The 20942-nt window shown below is 37.1% G+C and overlaps 1 protein-coding gene across 25 annotated transcripts in view; it reads right to left on the bottom strand.

Moving 5' to 3' along the window:
• LOC129727649 (voltage-dependent calcium channel type A subunit alpha-1-like) overlaps positions 1-20942 on the bottom strand; it is a 352389-nt gene that overhangs the window by 13974 nt on the left and 317473 nt on the right. The window contains exon 32 of one of the 25 annotated variants that reach the window (XM_055685680.1): positions 20464-20653. The exons of the other annotated variants lie outside the window; for them this stretch is intronic. Coding sequence (XP_055541655.1) covers positions 20619-20653 — 35 coding nt within the window. The 3' untranslated portion in view covers positions 20464-20618. Of the gene's footprint in view, positions 1-20463; positions 20654-20942 lie in introns of those variants that run through there. 25 annotated transcript variants of the gene reach the window in all.

The following is a 20942-nucleotide window of genomic DNA, read 5'->3' as shown; positions in this document are numbered from 1 at the left end:
ACTTCTGACAGCTGATGATTTTCTATGTTTATTTTGTTCCTATGCGGTAGAACCGCGAAAATAACTTGTGGTTCAACTCATTCGATACAAGTTCTGCAGCAATGTTATACTACAAATAAATTGAATGCAGACTAAATTCTGCAAATGGTCTCTACTCAAACATATGTTTGTCAGAAACTGGTAACAAATATTGAAATTCGGTCGTTTCAGGAACTATATAGGAAATTTCATGGTTTGGTCATACGAATCGAATGCTGTCCTCATAATCCCAAATTATGAACTCTTCTTGCCAACAGCAATCCACAAATTTGCATGAAACTTCTACCGCACGTAATTGCTTTATTGTTTTCAAACATTTTTACACGAAGTTAGTTAGAGGTTATCTCTAGGATATTAGAAATTAGATTTCGTAATATGAATATTGAATTTTTGGTTCCGAATTAAGGTTACTGTAATTTGCATTTTGTAATCCGGATTTCGAATTTCTGATTTCGGGGCTTAACTTTTTGATTTACGGATTTGATTTGATTTAAATGGATGTCCGATTATTGATTGTTAATTCTGAAACTTTTAATTAAATTCTTAGGAATGTTAATTCAAATTTTGTGTTTTCGTTCAGGAATTTTTATTTGAAATTTTGAACTTTCGATTTTCGTTTTTTTACTTTAAATCTTAGATTTCGGATATTGTAATTTTATTTTGAGTTTTTAAAATTGAGTTTTATATACTGGAGATTGCATTACACGTTTTGTATTATGGATTTTGGAATTTATTTGGTTTGGCGTCTACTACGTCTTACGGTCGATGGAGTACGATGGAAAGTGTAACGAAAATGTGCCGTCAAATGCATATTATGTTACTCAAAAGGTGGCCTCAAACTGGTGGTATAATAATCTGCATGTTTTGTCAGATGTATATTAATAAAAAGTTGAGTTGAAAATCGATACTTTTTGTTTAATTTCCCAGTACTCAACCAATCATGAGCTCGCTTCTATAGCTGAGAGCAGGTTTGTGTAGTCTAAAATCGATCGTGCCGCAAGTCGTTCGATTACAAAATAGTGAAAAATTAACTAAGTTCAACTAAAATAGCAACGTTTAACCAATCACGAAGTCGCTGTCTGCTCGCATACAGTATCCGTAACAGATGTTAAAATATCATTTTCACATGCTTACAGTCTTGCTACCACCGAACGGATGTTGAGCACTAATGTCCTGATTGACAGGTAAAGTATTATGCACAGTACTATTGGGTTGTGATAAACATCATACAACAGTGCATCTGCAATGGATTTTATCATGATAAAAATAATACCTTCGCGATGTTTATTTCATACCCACGTAGTAAGTGGCCCCACCTTTTTTCGAGTTATGTCATTCTCTCAATTTTGCGGGACTTAAAGACATTTTATGTCGTATCAGTGCTGATATCAATCATTTTTACTAGTAAAATTCTTCGGAAATTACAAGATTTTTTATAATTTTTGCATCCAATTACTTCCCAATTGTAACGATCTGTCTGATTTAATATTTTACGCTTATCGTCACGATCAAGCAATAAAATTTGCTGAAAATCTAACCAAATGATCATACCAGCTTTTTCAAGTTATTTCATTCTCTCAGTTTCATGCGAGACGCAAAGGCTTTTCATTCCGTATTAAGAATATATGATCAATTCCGCGTCGAACACTCGACAGAAACGGACGTGCAAAGTGGTCGTTCTATTACAATCCGGTCCGTGTGTACGAATAGCCAAACGAAAGAGTGTATTATTCGCGCTAAAGGCCAACTAGATTGTGAGTTGTGTCGCTACGTTCTGTACCCGGCTCGCAACTTTGGCTGTATTGGTGCAAAATACCAGCTGCAGTTTTGATCTGTGCACAGTGAATAGATCTTTCTAATTCAAGGCCATCAGTTGACAGTCGAGTCGTGTCGCTGTGCTGAGTGATCTCACACCCGGCTCACTGCTGGTGGCTGTATTGGTGCTGCTGTACTGGTGCTGCTGGCTGCTTTGGGTGCAGCTTCGAACGATCGGACAACCACTGCTGGAAGGAAGAAGTAAATAGGTACGTGTTCTTGTCGGCGCTAGTGCACTAGTGCGCTACATTTAGCGCGATGGATATAGATCCCTCGCCTCCCGTGCCACCATCCCCGAACCCCCCTGACCCTTCTGTCACCCCCTCTCCTGTTCATTCTCCAGTCCCCCTTCGCCCCAGGCTTTACCCGGACGGATCTCAACAGGGCAGCTATACTGTTTATTTTCGTCCAAAGGCAGGAGTGAATTCAAAGCGATTAAACATACTGCAAATTTCTAAAGACCTGACGAAGGGGTACAAGGCCGTGACCGAAATTTCCAAGGTCCGACCTAACAAGCTCCGTGTCGTGGTCAGTGATCTGGCACAGGCCAATGCTATCGCTTGCTCTGAGCTCTTCACACGCGAGTATCGCGTTTACATACCCGCACGAGACGTGGAGATCGACGGTGTCATAACCGATTCAAGTCTGTCTGTCGAGTGTATCCTAAAAAGCGCAACCGGTTGCTTCAAAAATACCGAAACACAGGCGAAGATTTTGGATTTTAAGCAATTGCGGTCCATGTCTCTCGTCGGCGGTAAAAAAGTTTACACTCCGTCAGACTCGTTTCGCGTTACGTTTGCCGGATCTGCACTCCCTAGCCACGTCTCGATCGACCGGGTTCGTCTGCCTGTGCGATTGTATGTACCCCGTGTTATGAATTGCACCAATTGCAAGCAGTTAGGCCACACAGCCTCAAATATTCAAATATTGATCTCAACTTCCATGATTTTAATATTATTCGCCTTGATCGAGACACCCCGTATGGAGGTGTACTTTTAGGGATTGAAAAGTGCTATTCTTTCTATCGTATTAACCTCCCCTCGATTCCAGGCATCGAAGTTGTCGCATGTGAAATGACAATACAAGGTAAAGAGCTTTGTATTGCCTCAATATATATTCCTCCCAGAGCACAGGTTGGGCAACGGCTGCTCTTTGATTAAATAGAACTTCTTCCCTCGCCACGTTTTATTTTGGGAGACTTCAACTCTCATGGTGTGGCTTGGGGTTCCCCTTACAATGATAACCGCTCCTCTTTAATCTATAACCTTTGCGATGACTTCGACATGACTAATTTAAACAACGGTGAAATGACACGTATCCCGAAACCTCCAGCGCGCCCAAGCGCTTTGGATCTATCCTTATGTTCGACGTCGCTACGGTTGGATTGCACATGGAAGGTAATCCTCGATCCTCACGGTAGCGACCATCTGCCTATTCTTATTTCAATTACAAACGGGTCATCTCGCATGCGACCAATTGACATTCCGTATGACCTCACACGGAATGTCGATTGGAAGTTATACGAGGAAATGATTTCAAAAGCGGTCGAGTCGATTCAACATCATCCACCACTTGAAGAATACAACCTCCTCGTGGGCTTGATTCTCGACGCCGCGTTACAAGCCCAAACGAAGAAATATCCCGGCGTAACGATCAAAGAACGGCCTCCCACTCCGTGGTGGGACCAAGAGTGCTCCGATGTCTACACGCAAAGATCCGACGCGTTTTTGGCCTTCCAGAAGGGAGGTATACCTGGCGACTATTTACGGTATTCGGAGCTTGATACCAAGCTTAAAAGTTTGGCTAAAGCAAAGAAACGCGGATATTGGCGTCGGTTCGTGAACGAGACGTCGAGGGAGACATCGATGAGCACAGCCCGAAGAATGCGGAATCGCGTAACGGTCAACGAAAGCGAGGAGTTTTCAAGTCGGTGGATATTTGATTTTGCCAGGAAAGTATGTCCGGACTCTGTTCCTGAGCAAAACATTATTCGCGATGCGTCTCCGGGCCACGACGCGATAGAATCACCTTTTACGATGGCAGAATTTTCAGTTGCCCTCCTGTCCTGTAACAATAACGCGCCTGGGTTAGATAGAATCAAATTCAACTTGTTAAAGAATCTACCCGGCAATGCCAAGAGGCGCTTGTTGAACTTGTTCAATAAGTTCCTGGAGCAGAACATTGTACCGCAGGATTGGAGGCAAGTGAAGGTGATCGCCATCCAAAAACCAGGGAAACCAGCTTCTGATCACAACTCTTATAGGCCGATTGCAATGCTATCCTGTATCCGGAAATTGATGGAAAAAATGATACTCCGTCGTTTAGATCATTGGGTCGAATCAAATGGCCTACTATCGGATACTCAATTTGGCTTCCGCCGTGCCAAAGGGACGAATGATTGTCTTGCGCTGCTTTCAACAGATATTCAGCTGGCGTATGCTCGCAAAGAACAAATGGCGTCTGCGTTCTTGGACATTAAGGGGGCTTTTGATTCCGTTTCTATTGACATTCTTTCGGGTAAACTTCACCGACAAGGATTTTCTCCAATTTTGAACAATTTTTTGCACAATTTGTTGTCCGAAAAGCACATGCATTTTACGCACGGCGATTTGGCAACTTTTCGCATTAGCTACATGGGTCTTCCCCAGGGCTCATGTTTAAGCCCCCTTCTTTACAACTTTTATGTAAATGACATCGACGAATGTCTGGCAATCTCATGCACGATAAGAAAACTTGCAGACGACAGTGTAATCTCTGTTACAGGAGCCAAGCTGCCGATTTGCAAGGACCATTGCAAGATACCTTGGACAATTTGTCTGCTTGGGCTTTACAGCAAGGTATCGAATTCTCTCCGGAGAAGACTGAGATAGTAGTTTTTTCTAGGAAGCATGAACCTGCTCAGCTTCAAACACAATTAATGGGTAAAACGATTTCTCAGGTTTTGGTACACAAATATCTTGGTGTCTGGTTCGACTCTAAAGGCACCTGGGGTTGTCACGTGAGGTATCTGATGAAAAAATGTCAACAAAGAGTGAATTTTCTTCGTACAATAACCGGACAATGGTGGGGAGCCCACCCAGGAGACCTTATAAGGCTTTACCAAACAACGATACTGTCTGTTATTGAGTACGGGTGTTTCTGCTTCTGCTCCGCAGCAAACACATATTTGATCAAACTGGAGCGAATACAATATCGTTGTTTGCGTATCGCCTTAGGTTGCATGCAGTCGACCCATACGATGAGTTTGGAGGTCTTAGCTGGAGTACTACCATTGAAAAACCGCTTCTGGAGCCTGTCTTCTCGTATTCTAATCAAAGGTGAGGTCTTAAACCGTCCCGTGATTGAAAATTTTGAAAGGTTAATCGAACTTAATTCTCAAATCCGTTTTATGACATTGTATTTCAATCACATGTCCCAAAATATTAACCCTTCTTCGAATATTCCAAATCGTGTCGACTTATCAAGTACTTCTGATTCTACTGTGTTTTTCGATACATCCATGATAGAAGAAACTCGTGGAATCCCGGATCGATGTACAACTGCGACAATAACGATGTACAACTGCGACAATATGTACTACACTGACGGATCACTTCTTGGTGGGTCCACTGGCTTCGGTATATCCAATAACAATTTAACCGTCTCCCATAAGCTCGATAATCCTGCTTCTGTTTACGTCGCAGAATTATCTGCAATTCAGTACACCCTACGGATTATCGAAAAAATGCCCACGGACCATTATTTCATCTTTACGGACAGTCTCAGTTCCATTGAGGCTCTCCGATCGATGAAAGATGTTAAGCACTCTCCGTATTTCGTGGGGAAAATACGGGAACATCTGAGTGCTTTATCTGAAAAATCTACTCAGATTACCTTAGCGTGGGTCCCTTCTCACTGCTCGATACCGGGTAATGAGAAAGCGGACTCTTTGGCAAAGGTGGGCGCAACAAACGGTGATATTTATGAAAGACCAATTGCCTTTAATGAATTTTTCGCATTTGTACGTCAGAATACGATCATCAGTTGGCAAAATTCTTGGACCAAGGGGGAACTGGGAAGGTGGTTACATTCCATAATCCCCAAGGTATCGACGAACCCGTGGTTCAAGGGGTTGGATGTAGGTCGGGATTTCATTTGCGTGATGTCCCGGCTTATGTCCAATCACTATAGATTTGACGCGCATCTCCGTCGTGTTGGGCTCGGGGAGAGTGGTATCTGCCTGTGGTGAAGGTTATCACGACATAGAGCACGTCGTTTGGTCATGCCCTGTACACCGTGACGCCAGGTCTAGATTTATTTATTTATTTATTTCGCCAAGCAATGTAGACTACAGTTATAATAATACAATGTTTTCTTATATTCTATACATTATTTCCAGTAGTTAGTCGTTTTTTATTTGATTTCTGCCCATGGTGATGTCGATATTTTCGCAGTGCTGGTTATAGTGACGCATCATGCGATTTATTGGGCCATATTTTGAGTAGTTTGTTCTGTGAGAATTTTCCGAAAATATTTTACGATTTCTTAATTGACGACTGGGTGCATAAAAATTTAGTTGTGATAATAATTGAGTAGATTGCACGCGTTGAGAAATAATGTCATTGATAAAATAAAGCAATGAAAGATCGCGGCGTTCTTTAAGTGCTTGTATGTCTATAAGCATGCAGCGTGCTTCATATGATGGTAAGGGAAATGATGTCCAATTTAGCTTACGAAGCGCGTACAAAAGAAAGTTTTTGGACAGATTCAATGCGTTCTTCATGTGTGGCAATATAGGGATTCCATACAATGCTACAATATTCCAGAATTGGTCGGACGTATGTAATCTATAATAGTTTGATTGTATATGGGTCTTGAAAATTGTGGCCGAAGCGTTTTATAAAGCCCAGCATACTATTTGCTTTGTTGATAATTGTATTATAATGTTCTATGAATGTAAGTTTGGAGTCTAAGATTACGCCTAGGTTCCTTACGATTTTGCATTTTTCTACTGGTTGGTTTCCTAAGAAAATGTTTGTAGGTGGTGTTACTGTTTTTCTGCTAAAGGCTATTGAATTACATTTTTTAATGTTGAGTTTTAATAGGCTTTTGTTGCACCAAGTGTAGAATACATTAATTTCATTCTGGAATATTTCGAAGTCTTCTGCATTGGTTATTTCTATAAAGAGCTTCATGTCATCAGCATATACAAGCACATGTATTGACTTAAGAAGAAAGGAAATGTCATTTACGTATAATATAAAAAGAAGAGGGCCCAGGTTGGAACCTTGAGGAACCCCAGAAGTTACTTCTATTGGGTTTGAAAAGGAATTTTGAAAGCGGACTATTTGTGTTCGTTTTGTTAAGTATGACTGCAGCCATTCCAAAAATTTTGTTTCAGTTCCGTATTTTTCGAGCTTGAAGAGTAATAATGGTATGTCGATTCTGTCAAATGCCTTGCTAAAGTCCGTATAAAGAGCTTCTACGTGGTTACCGTTGTCCATTACAGTCAGAGTGAAAGTTATGAATTCCAAAAGATTTGTGGTAGTTGATCGGCCTTTGTAAAAGCCGTGCTGTTGAGTTGTAATTTGGTGTTTTACTTGTTGAAAGATTTTTTCATTAATTATTGATTCAAATAATTTTGGAATGCATGAAATAATGGCAATTCCACGATAATTACGAATGTCAGATTTAGCGCCAGATTTGAAAATTGAATATGAAGTTTTCCAGAGTTCTGGGAAAATTCCATTCTTCAGGGACATGTTGAAAAGGTGTTGTAAGGGTGTAGATAGTTCTTCTGCCAAATTTTTGAGAAAAATTGGAGCTATTCTGTCAGGTCCAGGACCTTTCGTAGCGTCTAAATTTTTAAGTGCGTTTTGAATTTCGAATTCAGATATTTGATTGACAGATAAAGAATTCGAAAATTCAGGAAAATACGAGAAGTATTCGCGGTCGCGATCTGTTTCTTCGTATGTGGTGTAAATTTCTTGAAAAAAAGTGGCAAAAAGACTTCATATTTCATTACTAGTTTGTCCTACATTACTGTCAAGATGCATTCGTGATGGAAAGTTGTTACTTTTTAGTTTGGTTTTTACGTAATTAAAGAAGTTCTTAGGGCAAGACTTGATTTGATGTTCGATTTTACGATTATGTTCTTCATGTGCAATTTTAATGGCTGCGTCAAGTTGACAGCAAATTTCTTGGTAATTTTGAAGATTTTCGCTATTGTTGTCTTTTTTGTATATTTTATGTGCTTTTTGTTTTCTATTTTTTAGGTTCTTCAATTGTGGATTAAACCACACTGGATATTTGTTGGTGTTCGCTCGTCTTCTTTTCTTTAGAGGTACATTTTCTGATATAATTTGATTAATTATTTCATAAAATTTTGTTACTTCTTCGTTGACATTTCCTTCTTTACAAATTATACTACGCCAATTTATTATGCGAAGTCTACGTTTGACTTGTTCGAAGTCAGTTTTGTGGTATTCCGGTACATCCTCGTACTCGCAGTCGCTGGGGTACGAAGTGTAATGCATTACTATTGAATATTCAATTGCTGTGTGGAATGCTTCATTTTTCCAGATGGGAGTCAATGATGCATCTACACAGAAGTCTTCTGTGCAGTTTGTGAATAATAGGTCTAAATAAGCATTTTGTTTGTTTTTGACATGATTGATTTGATATAGACCGAGTTCTGAGGATTTGCCAAAAAGATACTGCAGTGTTTCGTTTTCGCCTACGACTGGGAGTAAGATAGATCCATTTTCAATGTCTACAATAGCTTCCCTGCAGGCCGAAGGTAGGCAGCCGGCTGTTCCTGTTCGTGATGTCTTGGCGAGCCGTGACCTATCCTACATGTCCCTTATATACGTTTTCCTGAAATCCATCCACGCCCCAGTTTAGTCCTATCCCCTTCCGCCTACATCCAACCAAACGACAAGAACACGTTAAGACCCCGGATCCGGAAACAGCAATCAGACCCGCACGATACTCTCAAGGCCCGATGGAAACAACCCCCCCAGTCCGTAATATCTTGGCCCAGCAGCGGAACAAATTTAATATGCTGCTTACCTATGGCAATGAAAATCATCAAACAGCAAACCTGTGCTTTTAATGCAAAATATTCTAGCTTTAAGTTAGATTTAGTTTCAGCTCGTAGTCGGCAGCGAGGATAAAAAATTTGCTTTTATTTATTAAGATACTTTAGAAAGTAAGCTACCAGATATAATTGGTGCCGTTAAATATTGAATTGTTTTTGTGCCGTGTCAAATAAACTATAGATGAAAAAAAAAAGAATATATGAAAAATGGTTATCTTGTTTTGTGTCGGCAACCAGCGTGACCAGATGGAAAACTCTCAGTAACGCATCGATATGCTGTATCGTGTTTCTTTCGGCTCGAAAAGAAGATAGTCGAATTTTCATGACGAATGGAAGCAAATAGCGGGCGTGCAGCACCCTCACCTACGCAACAGTATATCATGCTGTTGCGTGTTGTATTCTGCAGCTATGGCTGGTGAATAACAATATTCTGTTCTGATTTCGAAATGCTGCTGTCAAGTCGAGCTCGGTTCTCCTATGGCTAATCAATATTTCGAACAAAGCGTAGTCGAGTTTCTATTTTCAACAGAACCCATCAGCTTTTGAAAGAAATTAAATTAGTTTTATATAGATCACTGTTATCCAATTGTGAACATCACATCACCTAACTGAAGAGTAGGGATCGGGTGCTATTCATGTTTGGAGATTGCACTTTCTTTTCAAATGAGTGAGACAGTTCATATCACACTGCACACTTCACTCGTCTCGTGCTGGAGATCTCCTACTCTTGAATGCAAATGAAAGCGTTCGAAACTTGCTATAAAGGCTGCATGAAAATCTGAGTACGAGCCAACAGGAAGACAAGATTTTCACACAACGTAGGCATACTATACCGTTGGCCGATTTGAATTACGCTGGGGTTTTTTCATGCGGTTGATTGTACTGCTTTGAAAAAATCCGTGTAAAAAAACTCCATCCAAAAATTGATCCGAATAAAAATAATAATAGGTAAGTAAATATAGGCAAGAAAAATTATATAAAAATTTGAACAAAACAAAACGAAATGCGGTATTCAAAATAAAAATTCACTAAAAATCAGGGCAATGATTTTGCTATATTTTTTAGTTTTAGCTTTTAGCGTTCCTTAACCGAAAGTTAATCGAAATGGCCTTGACTCGTATCGGTATACGAATATGAATGTTTTTTGTTCCTTTTTCCCGAATCAACGAAAAATGCCTATTACTTGATTATAACAGAAATTTTGAAACGAATATATTAAAAATATACCTTGATTAGATTAAAAAAATCACAGGAGGGTTGTGTGCTAAGCCACGACCGCAAGGTTGAAGTAGAATACTTTTACAAGAAAGATAACTTGGCTGCTTGCGTGTCAGTCATTTCGAAATCGGATTTGTTTCGTATATACTGCTTGTTAAGCACAGTATCAACAAATCGTAATAAACATCACACTGCTGTGCATTTGCAGCAGCATCAAACTTCAGTTGCATGATAAAACTGGAAAAATAGGTGTGGCTAAATTGTTTCCAGTTACACCACTCTACAACGTTCGAAAAATTTTATTTCCTATGGCGTAATACTCATGTACGAAAAATACATCTCATTCATTTCAGTTTATTTTCAGTTCCTACAGATTTTCTCAGTTTCGCAACACAGATATACAAAAACGATTTCTTGTGGACATTATTTCGAGCCGGACCGATAGAGCTCTCATTAAGGCAATTTATTAAGCTATAATATGTATTGTGTCGTTTTGTGCAGCTTGGAAGGAGAAAATGTTCCCGTCCCCGTGTCGCATGGAAGTAAATTGTTGCGTGTTTGATATTGCCGATGGTAGACATGAGTTTAAAGGTCGAAATTCTGCTGTGATGTCTAACCATAACCGTCTTCTTCAAGGCGCTACATCCTTGTTAATGAAGTGTAGTGAATTTTCTGAAACAGACTCAGCATCGTGAGCAGAACGTACCGAACTTTTCTGTTTGAAATCGGATTTGTTTCGTATATACTGCTTGTTATGCACAGTATCAACGAATCGTAATAAACATCACATTGTTGTGCATTTGCAGGAGCATCAAACCTCAGTTGCAGTTTATTAATAACCATTCACTATGCTCTTCCAAAAACATTTAGTAGCCTTGAAAAAGGCCGATTGCTGCAATTGCAATTTTCATTCAATTATTGCATAAATGCTTCATGGTCAGATATACCCGCTGCAACTGCTACGCTATTCGTAGCCATGCCACAGTTGTGGCCGCTATACGCCATTGGTATCCGCTGTCCCTGCATCAGCTGGTCCAGCTGCTAACGATGCTGAGATCCGCTGCAACTAGTGCGCTATCCATTGCTACTCCACAGCTGTGCTGTGGTCGCTATCCGCTAACGCTGATATCCACTGCTCTGCTACTGCTGCTGCTAAGGGATGACTGCTGTTGTCGCTGTCTAGAACTATTATGAGCGGCTTCGGCTAAAACAGGCTCTTATATAGGCCAAATAGCATATTTTCAATTGCAAGGTATATGATTCTGTCGACCGTGCTTGGGAAGCAATCATATAGCGACCAACCAGAGGCCGAATTTTTCGGTTTAACAAGGCTTGACTATTTTCAATAGTACAATAGTTTGAATAATAAAATTACAATTCTCTTCATTTGGGAAGAATCTTAGAAGATTTTCCAATCTATTGCTGCCAGAACGAGGGAAATCCATCGAATACTAACCGATTTATTAGCATTTGAAATTGGACATATTTTTCATTTTTTTCGGTTTTAGATTTTCAGAAAATATTACTTTTATGAACCATACGATTATTTTTTACTGTATTTCGCTTCACTCTATTTACGTTTTATTATATGTATTAATTTTTAATTTTTCTGATATCGTGTAAAAATAATTTTCCAATTCGCGTAAAAATAATCCGCGTGTTTGTAAAAAATCATGTTGAGAAAAGCCGCGTATAAAAACAGTATGTAAATAACCCGCGTAAAAAAAGACCCCAGTGTACTTATAATCTTGCTCCCACTAAATGGAGTTTGAACACCAATTTCTTGATTGACAGGAAAATTATTATGCATAGTATTATAGTATTATGATAAACAACACATTACAGCGCATTTGCGGCAGATTTCAATTTGATAAAAATAATACCTTCACCCAGCTTTTTTTTTTTAACATTATGCCATTCTCTCAGTTTCACGATACATAAAGATATTTTATTTTGTATCAGTACTGATCAGTTCCTGGGGTAAAACGCACCAGTTAACGAAAGCAGAATATATTATTGATAAAGTTGAGCGATAAAACCAATGTTATATACTGATCAAAATATAAAAACGCTTATTAACTCGCATCTGATGCTGAAATACAGTAGGTTTCCGTTTTTGGCATGTTTCATTTCTGGCATGCTCCGTTTTTGGCACACTCCGATTTTGGCAACATTTTATAGCACATAGTATACATTAATTTATACAACAATCTTAGCTGATTTTGGTACCCGTTCCAGGGTGAAACTGATTCAACTGAAACTGAAAACATCCTGAGCCTGATGGTTTTTGACGAGCTCATCAAATGGGTAGAAATTTACTCAATAAAAGTCGTGCAACTTTTTTTAAAAATGGGTGAAATTTCTCTCGCTTATGGGTAACTTAAATTTAACATGTATTTGACTCCAACTGTCTCCAACAACGCACTGTCGTACTCCAACAACGCACTGTCGTATATAACTGGTCGGGCATATTAAACCAGACGTCGTTTACACTCACTTGCTTTCAAATAAAACAGAGAGTTTGACATCACAGATGACGCTGTTGTACAAGCGCTGCGAGAGAATAAAAATGACAAATTTGAAATTTGTTATTACTGTACGTTATATACGACGTATTTTGTTAAATATCTATTGAATCATGTAAATAAATAAATTTTCATGATAATTTTGAAGTCTCAAATTGAATATATGATTGACAAAGAAGGTTTTCTTTTTTGGCACGGCCCCAGTTTTGGCAACTGAAATTTAAAATGTTGTTGCCATAAACAGAAACTTACTGTATTATAGAAAATGCATGACACACATTTTTAAGTGAGTGTAATAATTTTTGAAAATCGTCAATCGAGGCAAAATGCACCCCCGCTGGGGTAAAATGCACCACAACAAAGGCGCAAGAAGCATCATGCAAATAAGGTAAGATGCACCCCATACACGGAGTAGAATGCACCACAATATTGGGACAGAACGGCTCATTTTGTCATTTAGTAAATAATGGCAAAATAATTTTTTTTTGAAATTCCCTACACTCGAGGTTTTTGGAAACACCGTTTTTGATTGCCCCTAGTACCGATCGGGGCTGTTCAGAGGACCATGAACGCCGATTGGACTACCGGACAATGCTGGAAACGAGTTAAAATGAAAGCAAAAAATTTGTTTACAAAGAGTCCTTATGCTCCGAGCTACGGGAAGCGTTATGCCCCGAACATAACAAAAAAATGTTTCTGGTTACATAACGGTAATTTTCATTGAAGCTTACCGATAGTTCGTCAGAAATATGCTGCTCGACATGTATTCGATGCAATAACACTTTTCGCTTATGGAAAACAGCAACTGAAGAGCTAAGTACACTTAATACAGCTGAGAAAATCACAAGGATTGTACCCCCACGACCGCAAGTTGGAGTTGAAGTGCTACCGAATTTCAGTTTGCACATTGAACAGAAATGGAACAAACACTATACAAACAAGTATCAACAGTCAGAGTGCATGCTGATTACAATAACATTTTTCTTTCAATTCTAAGGCAAAATAAGAAAATATCAAATCTTCAAAAATATGTTTGTTGTCCTTATAAGAACAATTGTTGACCAATTTCATATCGGATAAAATATTGATCGCATCTGTGTGCTACAGAGACAGAGGGAATTAAGGATTTTTTTGATAACACAGTTGAAAACTGTTTTCACACTAAAAATTTGTCGACCAGCATCGCAAACCGTTTGTGTGTTGACAAAATACGGCAAATTTTCATTAGAGGTAGTACTGGCTAATGTACCTACTACTGATGCTGCCCGCTACCGGTAACTTTTACTCAAGAAAGTGCCGTTGAGTCAGCTGGCTCTGCCACTATCGAGGCTGATACTCGCTGGAACTGCTGCTGTAAGGACTCTTGCAGTCGTTGTATAGAACTAATATGAGCAGTTTCGGCTGAAACAGGCTCCTATATAGGTCAAATAGTACATTCCGAATTACTAGTTCTATAATATTGTCGGCCGTGCTTGGGAAAGCAATCATAGAACAACCAATCAGAGGTCGAATTTTGCGTTTTGACATGGCACATAGTTCGAATAATAAAATTACCATTTCCTGCATTTGACAGGATTCTTAAAAGATTTTCCAATCGATTGCAGCAAGAATGAAGGAAATCCATTGAAAACTTACTGATTTATTAACATTTGAAATTGGACATATTTTTCACTTTTTCCGGTTTTAGATTTTCATTTTACATCCCTATGTAGTCGAACTTCCTGAGAGACGTAGTTTTACGTCAACAAAATTAGACCGTATGCAACAAAAACTTTTTTTGTGTTTATTTACATTTTTTGACAATGTAGTGCCGCCAAATTGACAGGGTGACTATAGAAAACATAAATTCCAATAATAGAATTGTTATTAAAATGTTTCTCCATAGTAAATCGAAGGGGGTGCATCATGTCTCAACGGTGCTTATTACCCCAGGTACCCCTAAATATCATTTTCACTAGCGGGATTTTTCTACCAATCTTTTTAATCAACCTTATCAGATTTTACATTAGACTTTTATTTTTGTAACGTACTGTCTCGCAATAAAATTTACTGAAAATCCAATCAAATGATCCTCACACTGCCTTTTTCCAAGTTATGTCATTCTCACAGTTTCGCGCGAGACGCAAAAAACATTTTATTCCGTATAAAGTGTTGGCTGCTGTTGGTATTGCTTCCTGGGTTGTGGCACGGAAAAAAGAGAATTAATTTCTTTTCATGTCGGATGGTAGCAAAAAGTAAAAGTGCAGTTTGATACATAGGCCGTTGGCAGACTGCACATTAAATTTGGAAAAAAAAAACAGTGAAAACATTCGGATCGCAAAGCACACTCTATTTCGGTTATAAATAAAACGGTTTTTTTTAAAGCGTGCAGCAATTTTTTTACTGTATTGCACCCATAATTTTCTTATAGTACTGGTTCTTAGCAACCAAAAAAAGTATTTGTTTATAAAAATATAAATTATTAGTGGAGTTACGGCAATTACTATGCGAATTGACGCATTTTTGAAATGGCTAGGGGCACAAAAAAGCACAGGAATGGTTGAAAAGCTAAAATCTTTCTACATCAGCTATTTCCAGCTTTAGGGTAGCATTTTTTTCGCTTTAGTCGGTCAGTGTAATTATTGAGTCTTACAAGAAAAATAAATTTATACTTTAGTTTAAATGACAATATTGATGCGAAAATTAAGAAACAAACAGCTTTATGCTGTTACATATATAGGTATGAGACACAGAAGATAATATAATTTTATATTTTTTTTTGGATTCCTCAAAAAATTCTGCAGTTATCAAATTTTTGGGGAGCAATTTTTTTTTATTATTTCGAAGACAATTTTCTAATCTTTTATGCCCATAACAACCACCACGCGTCTCTATTGGTAAAAGCTACTACAAGTTAGTATCTTGATACAAACCGTATTTTGCCGTTTGGGATAGTTCAAGGCCCACGAGACCCCAACGGGGAATCGCTGGCCATCAGCCTAAAATTTTTTTTTTCGTTAGCTGTTTCATAATATTTTTCCTTTATTGCTATAACATTCAAGTGTCTAAATCCAAAATTTGGGCGCAATATCATAGAATCTGAATTTTTTATGACTTTTCAAAGCTCGGCGAACTGACGTTTTTTGTCATTTTTTTGAAAAAAAGTACATTACTTTGAAATGCTCTGTAGCTTCAATGATAGCTTGAATTTTTTTGACGTCAAAGAAACAGTTGTTGTAAATCTTGTGCTAAACAAACCCTTTTCATTAGATATTGTAAAATTTTGTCATAATAGACCTGACACTAGAAAAAAAAAAAACGTGATTTTTTGTAGAAAAGTAGCTTAAAAGTTTAGTTGCCGCAGTTTGCCACGGTTGTGACTACATTCAAAATTTAGGTAAAAACGTAAGCTTTCAAATGCATACTGCCCGCTGCTGCGCAAAACTGCGCAAATTGTCACTTTAGTGAAAAAAGCGATAGCAGTTTTTTTTCATTTTTTTTTTGAGGTTGAAATTTCATCTAGGATTAATTTTAATCATAACCATGATACCCCATTAATGGAAATTTTTGATATCGAACTCAATTCGTAAGAATAAAATAAATATTTGAGCGAAAATTACAAAATTTATCAATTAAAAGTTATAAAATAAGTGTTAAATAAGAAAATGGTAAACAAATCTTTATGAAATTTTAATTATGTCAAACTTCATCACTTTCTGCAAATTTAAAACAATATTAAAAACATTCAGCCCTTTTCAATTTATGATCATGAAATCCGCTAAACTGATTAAAGTTGTAAATACTAGCAGCACATTCATACCATCAAACTCCGGCTAACAATACCTCTTTTGAAGATTGCTTTCGCTGCGCACTCGTTGGCATACAAAAGTAAAGCACACATTTTGCTATATGAGAAAAAAACAAAGAACAGTCGTCGCCCTCCGCATCTTTTCGTATTCATTTAGAACGTTGTGTCATTCCAGTGTCTTGGTTTTCAAATTCATAAAATCGTTGAATTTTATTATGGAGCCTTCAACGTCAGCGGCACCACCTATTTCAATGTCTAGTAAGTTGTCATTTCATGGTGTTATTTAAATGTCCTCTTGCAACCATAGAAACCGGATTAGGAAGATAAAATATATATGAAACAATGAAACATCGAAAATTACTAGAAGAAATGAAAATTGCAGCGAAAGACATTTTTCCTGCGGATAAGTATAATGAACTTCAAATTTTCTGGAAACAATTCAACACGAGATTTTAGCGATCACAGCGGAAGATGATGATGCTGATGATGATATTTTCAATTTGTAATTAGTTTGTAATTCTTATGTTGTTTTAGTTTATTAAAAAATATATATAAATATTTAGGGCAAATTTGTTTAGTTCGAGGGGTCGTCCATAAATTACGTATTTTTTCAATGGGGAGGACACCCGGTGGCACTACTTGTGATCAAAGATCATATAATTCGATAATAAAGAAAAAAAGTGCCAAAAAATATTAAAAATTGGATTTCGTGCTTTATGGACGACCCCAAACAAAAAATGGATGCCAAATTCGTGTTCAGCGCCCCAAATTTATGTTAATACCAAGTTTTCGTCGCATTTATCGACACTTTTTTTGCTTGGCCAGCCTTTGTATGGAGTCGCCCCACTGTGCAACGTTTGATATTTGCGCATTACAGTAGCTTTTTTTTTAATGTGGACGCATACTGGTTATGGTGGAAATTGAAAATTGAATAAATTGTATCTCAAAAAAAAGTATTTAAGCTCCGTGAAAATGTGATATTTCATGTAATATTATCTGAGGAATACAAAAAAAAAATTAAATTAGAAGGGGGAGGGGGGTTCATCTAGGATCTCTAATCAACCAAAACGGCAAAATACGTCATCTATCCGGTCCCACTTGTTGCCAACACTTTATACTAAATTAAATGTCTTTGCGTATCGCGCGAAACTGAAAGAATGACATAACTTAAAAAGAAGACAGTGTGAGGATCATTAGGTTGGATTTTCAGTGAATTTTATTGCGAGACCGTCACGATACGCACAAAATATTTCGTCAGAATATGACAGTTCGTTACAAAAATAAAAATCTAATGTAAAATCTGATAGGATGCTGCGTTCATTGAAAGAGAATATTTAAAAAGATTGGTAGGAGAATTTGGCTAGTGACAATGATAATTTTCAGCACTGATACGAAATAAAATATCTTAATACCTCGCGAAACTGAGAGAATGACATAACTCGAAAAAAATAGCAGGGTCACTTGCCACGTGCATAAGAAATAAACATCGTGAAGGTATTATTTTTATCAAATTGAAATCTGTTGCAAACTTTTCTTCTACGCGGTTTGGTAGATTATTTTTACACGGTATCAAATAAATTTAGTATAGGTAAACCTAATAAAAAGTGAATAAAGTGAAACAAAGTAAACAATTAAGTGTATGGTTCATGAACATAAAAGTCTCTGTTTTTTAATCTAATGAATGTATATTTTTATTATATTTGTTTCAAAATTTAGCACGTAAGATTTCAGACTATACCATGCTATTCCCAGCTATATCGTGCTATTGATTGGTTGAATGTTGTGAAACTAACTTTTCTTTCATTTACTGTTGAAAACGTTATACCACACTTTTCGATGAAGACATTGGCATTTAACATCTATTCGGTATCAGTAACACGTCTCCATTAATAAAAGCTACTGCAATTTAGTATCACGATACAAACGGCAGTTCGAGACCCACGAGAGCCCAGTTTAATATTTTTGCATTACTGCAGCTATTTAAAAATTTGGAAAAAAAAATTGTTTTTTCGCGAAAGTGTAACCCATAGGGCTAAACAAAAAAAAACGAGTATAAAGATTTTGGTTCGGAACAAATACTTTTTAGTATGATCGTAGCGGAAAGTTTTTCGAATAGCACTTTTTTGAATGGAACTGCTGATTTTGGATATTGAATTCTGAATATTAAATCTTTCATTTTTGATTTTAGATTTTGGTTTCAGGATTTTCGCATTTAAATTTAAATTTTCAGATCTTGAGTTTATGACTTTAGATTCTTCATTTTGCATTTATGGTTTCGGGGTTCGGAATTTGATTGTTGGATTTTAAATTCTCGATTACCATACTGTATGTTGCTCCTATAACTACTGCATCATATTTCTATTTTCCTAATCTAAGTGATTGACGATTGAGGTATATGAACAATCAAATTATCAAATTTCAAAGAAATCTAGCATCACAAGCACTAAACTAAACTAGGCTGTCACTGCACTTCAATCGATTTTATCTACTTTGACTGAAAGTCTATCAAAATTAAACCTAGCTGTAGAACAAAAGACTTATATCGTCTTGACAGAGTTCCAAAATGTCTCAAAAGTGATTATTCTTAAATGCTAGAAAACAGTCTGAGGTTGTAAACTGCCAACCTCTTAAAAAATTGTCTATCTCAAAAGTGATTCCATTAAAAATGCTCTAAAACAGTCTTGAAGTCGATTGAAAATGTTTCGAAATTATCTTTAAACTGTCCTTAGAATCAATATTAAAAAGAATTTTGAATGTCTCAACAATTTTCTCAGAAAGTTCTAAATGTAATTATATTCGAAGCCCTTTTGATATAATCTCGAAAATGTTTTTGAAAACCACAAAAATATTATTATTGAAGTCTCAGAAGCGAATGCATTAAAATACTGCATAAGAATCGCAGATGCAAAGATGCCAGAAAAATATCTAAATTTGTATCTTACAAATTCAAAAATATCTCCCAAATAAATCAAAATTTTCACAAAGGTACTCCCAAAATATCTGAAAAATGTCTACAAAATGTTTCAAAATTTTTGTTGTGGGTTTTGATTGATTCTTTTCGGTGATACAAAATAAAAACATCTACACTGTTGCTCTACGTTTCGACCTACTTTTTTGCTCTTGGCCATTTTCAGTTCATCACTTGGGGCTTGTCTACCAAGTCGCGCAAGCAAAAAAAGTAAATCAAAACTTGAAAAATAGAATTAATGGTAAATGTTAAACCCCATTATGTTTCAGAAATGTATCAAACGTTGCGAAATTTCGGCGAAAATGCTTTAAAAAGGGCCTATGAATTTCTCAAACAATAAAGTTGACATATATTTTAAATCACATTATATCACAAATGTCTTCAAAATGTTTCAAATCTGTTAAAACAATATTGTAGAAAGGGGTAGATGTTTAGAACAAGTTTCGAAGCTAGCTCAGAGGCGAATTTTACAAATGTATCAGAAATAATTAAAAATTACATCGACGAACCAAAAAGGTCTTTGAAAGTTTTAGAACAAGCTTCAAAACTATTTAAATAATATTTTCAGAATGTTTAAAAGTTAATGTCTTAACAAACTCCAAAATGGTGTTGAAAAATGTCTCCACAATATCTCTAAAATGTTTCAAAAGAAACAGTTTTGAAAATGCCTCATTAGAGTCTCAAAATTATCTCAGAAATGCTTAAACAATTATTCAAAAATGGCTTGCAAATAGTTCAGTCAGTGTAAAGTAATAAAGATGAACTTTTCCCGTTTTCTTACTTCTGTATCGTCGTACAGTTCTATAGAAAAATCTCAACTCATAACTACCTACATTCGCTAGCTCTGTGAGATTTTAGTTTATTTCTAAACACAAAAAAAAACTATTACATCTAGCTCAGCTTACAGCTTCGTGTATCGACGAAAGCTCACACAACTACCTCGATTCTATAGATCGTAGCTATGCAATGGTGCAAAACAGTCAACTGAATTCCTCTACATTCTGCTAAGTTCGAGGTGGAAGAGATTGAACCGGCGCGATCGGTGATGCTGAAAAATGAGTGCGAGGTAGACGATTTCAAGTAAAAATTCATAACCTTCCGTTGTTTTTTTGCTTATTGTCTGTTACCGCTGACGCATCGGCGTGGTGTTGCACTGTTGTTGTTTGGGTTGCAGTTTGGGGGTTGGCACTATTGCCAACAGGTGGTTTTTTGTGTTCTAGGAGCTGAGTTGAAAGAATTTTATGTTTAGTTGTGACTAAAACTCACGCACGAGTGTTTAGTAGTTTAGTAGGCCAAATCTAACTGTAAAATATTACGAAGAAAAAGCCACTTGAAGGGTTTTACTCTGAGCAACGGAAAGTTGATAGCTATTGGGTTTATTCGTTTGTATCGCACACAATACTACATAGTTACTCACGGCAACATAAAAGAAAATAACGAAGAGTTTAAAAAGGCAATAGTGGTGGAAATTTTGCTGAGAACACTTCGATACAGTTTCGACAACTGTGGTGC

Source organism: Wyeomyia smithii, chromosome 3, assembly GCF_029784165.1.
Source record: "Wyeomyia smithii strain HCP4-BCI-WySm-NY-G18 chromosome 3, ASM2978416v1, whole genome shotgun sequence".
In the NCBI taxonomy this organism is placed as follows: domain Eukaryota; kingdom Metazoa; phylum Arthropoda; class Insecta; order Diptera; family Culicidae; genus Wyeomyia; species Wyeomyia smithii.
The sequence above is the reverse complement of the archived record's forward strand: the minus strand, read 5'-3'. Positions and strand labels throughout refer to the sequence as shown.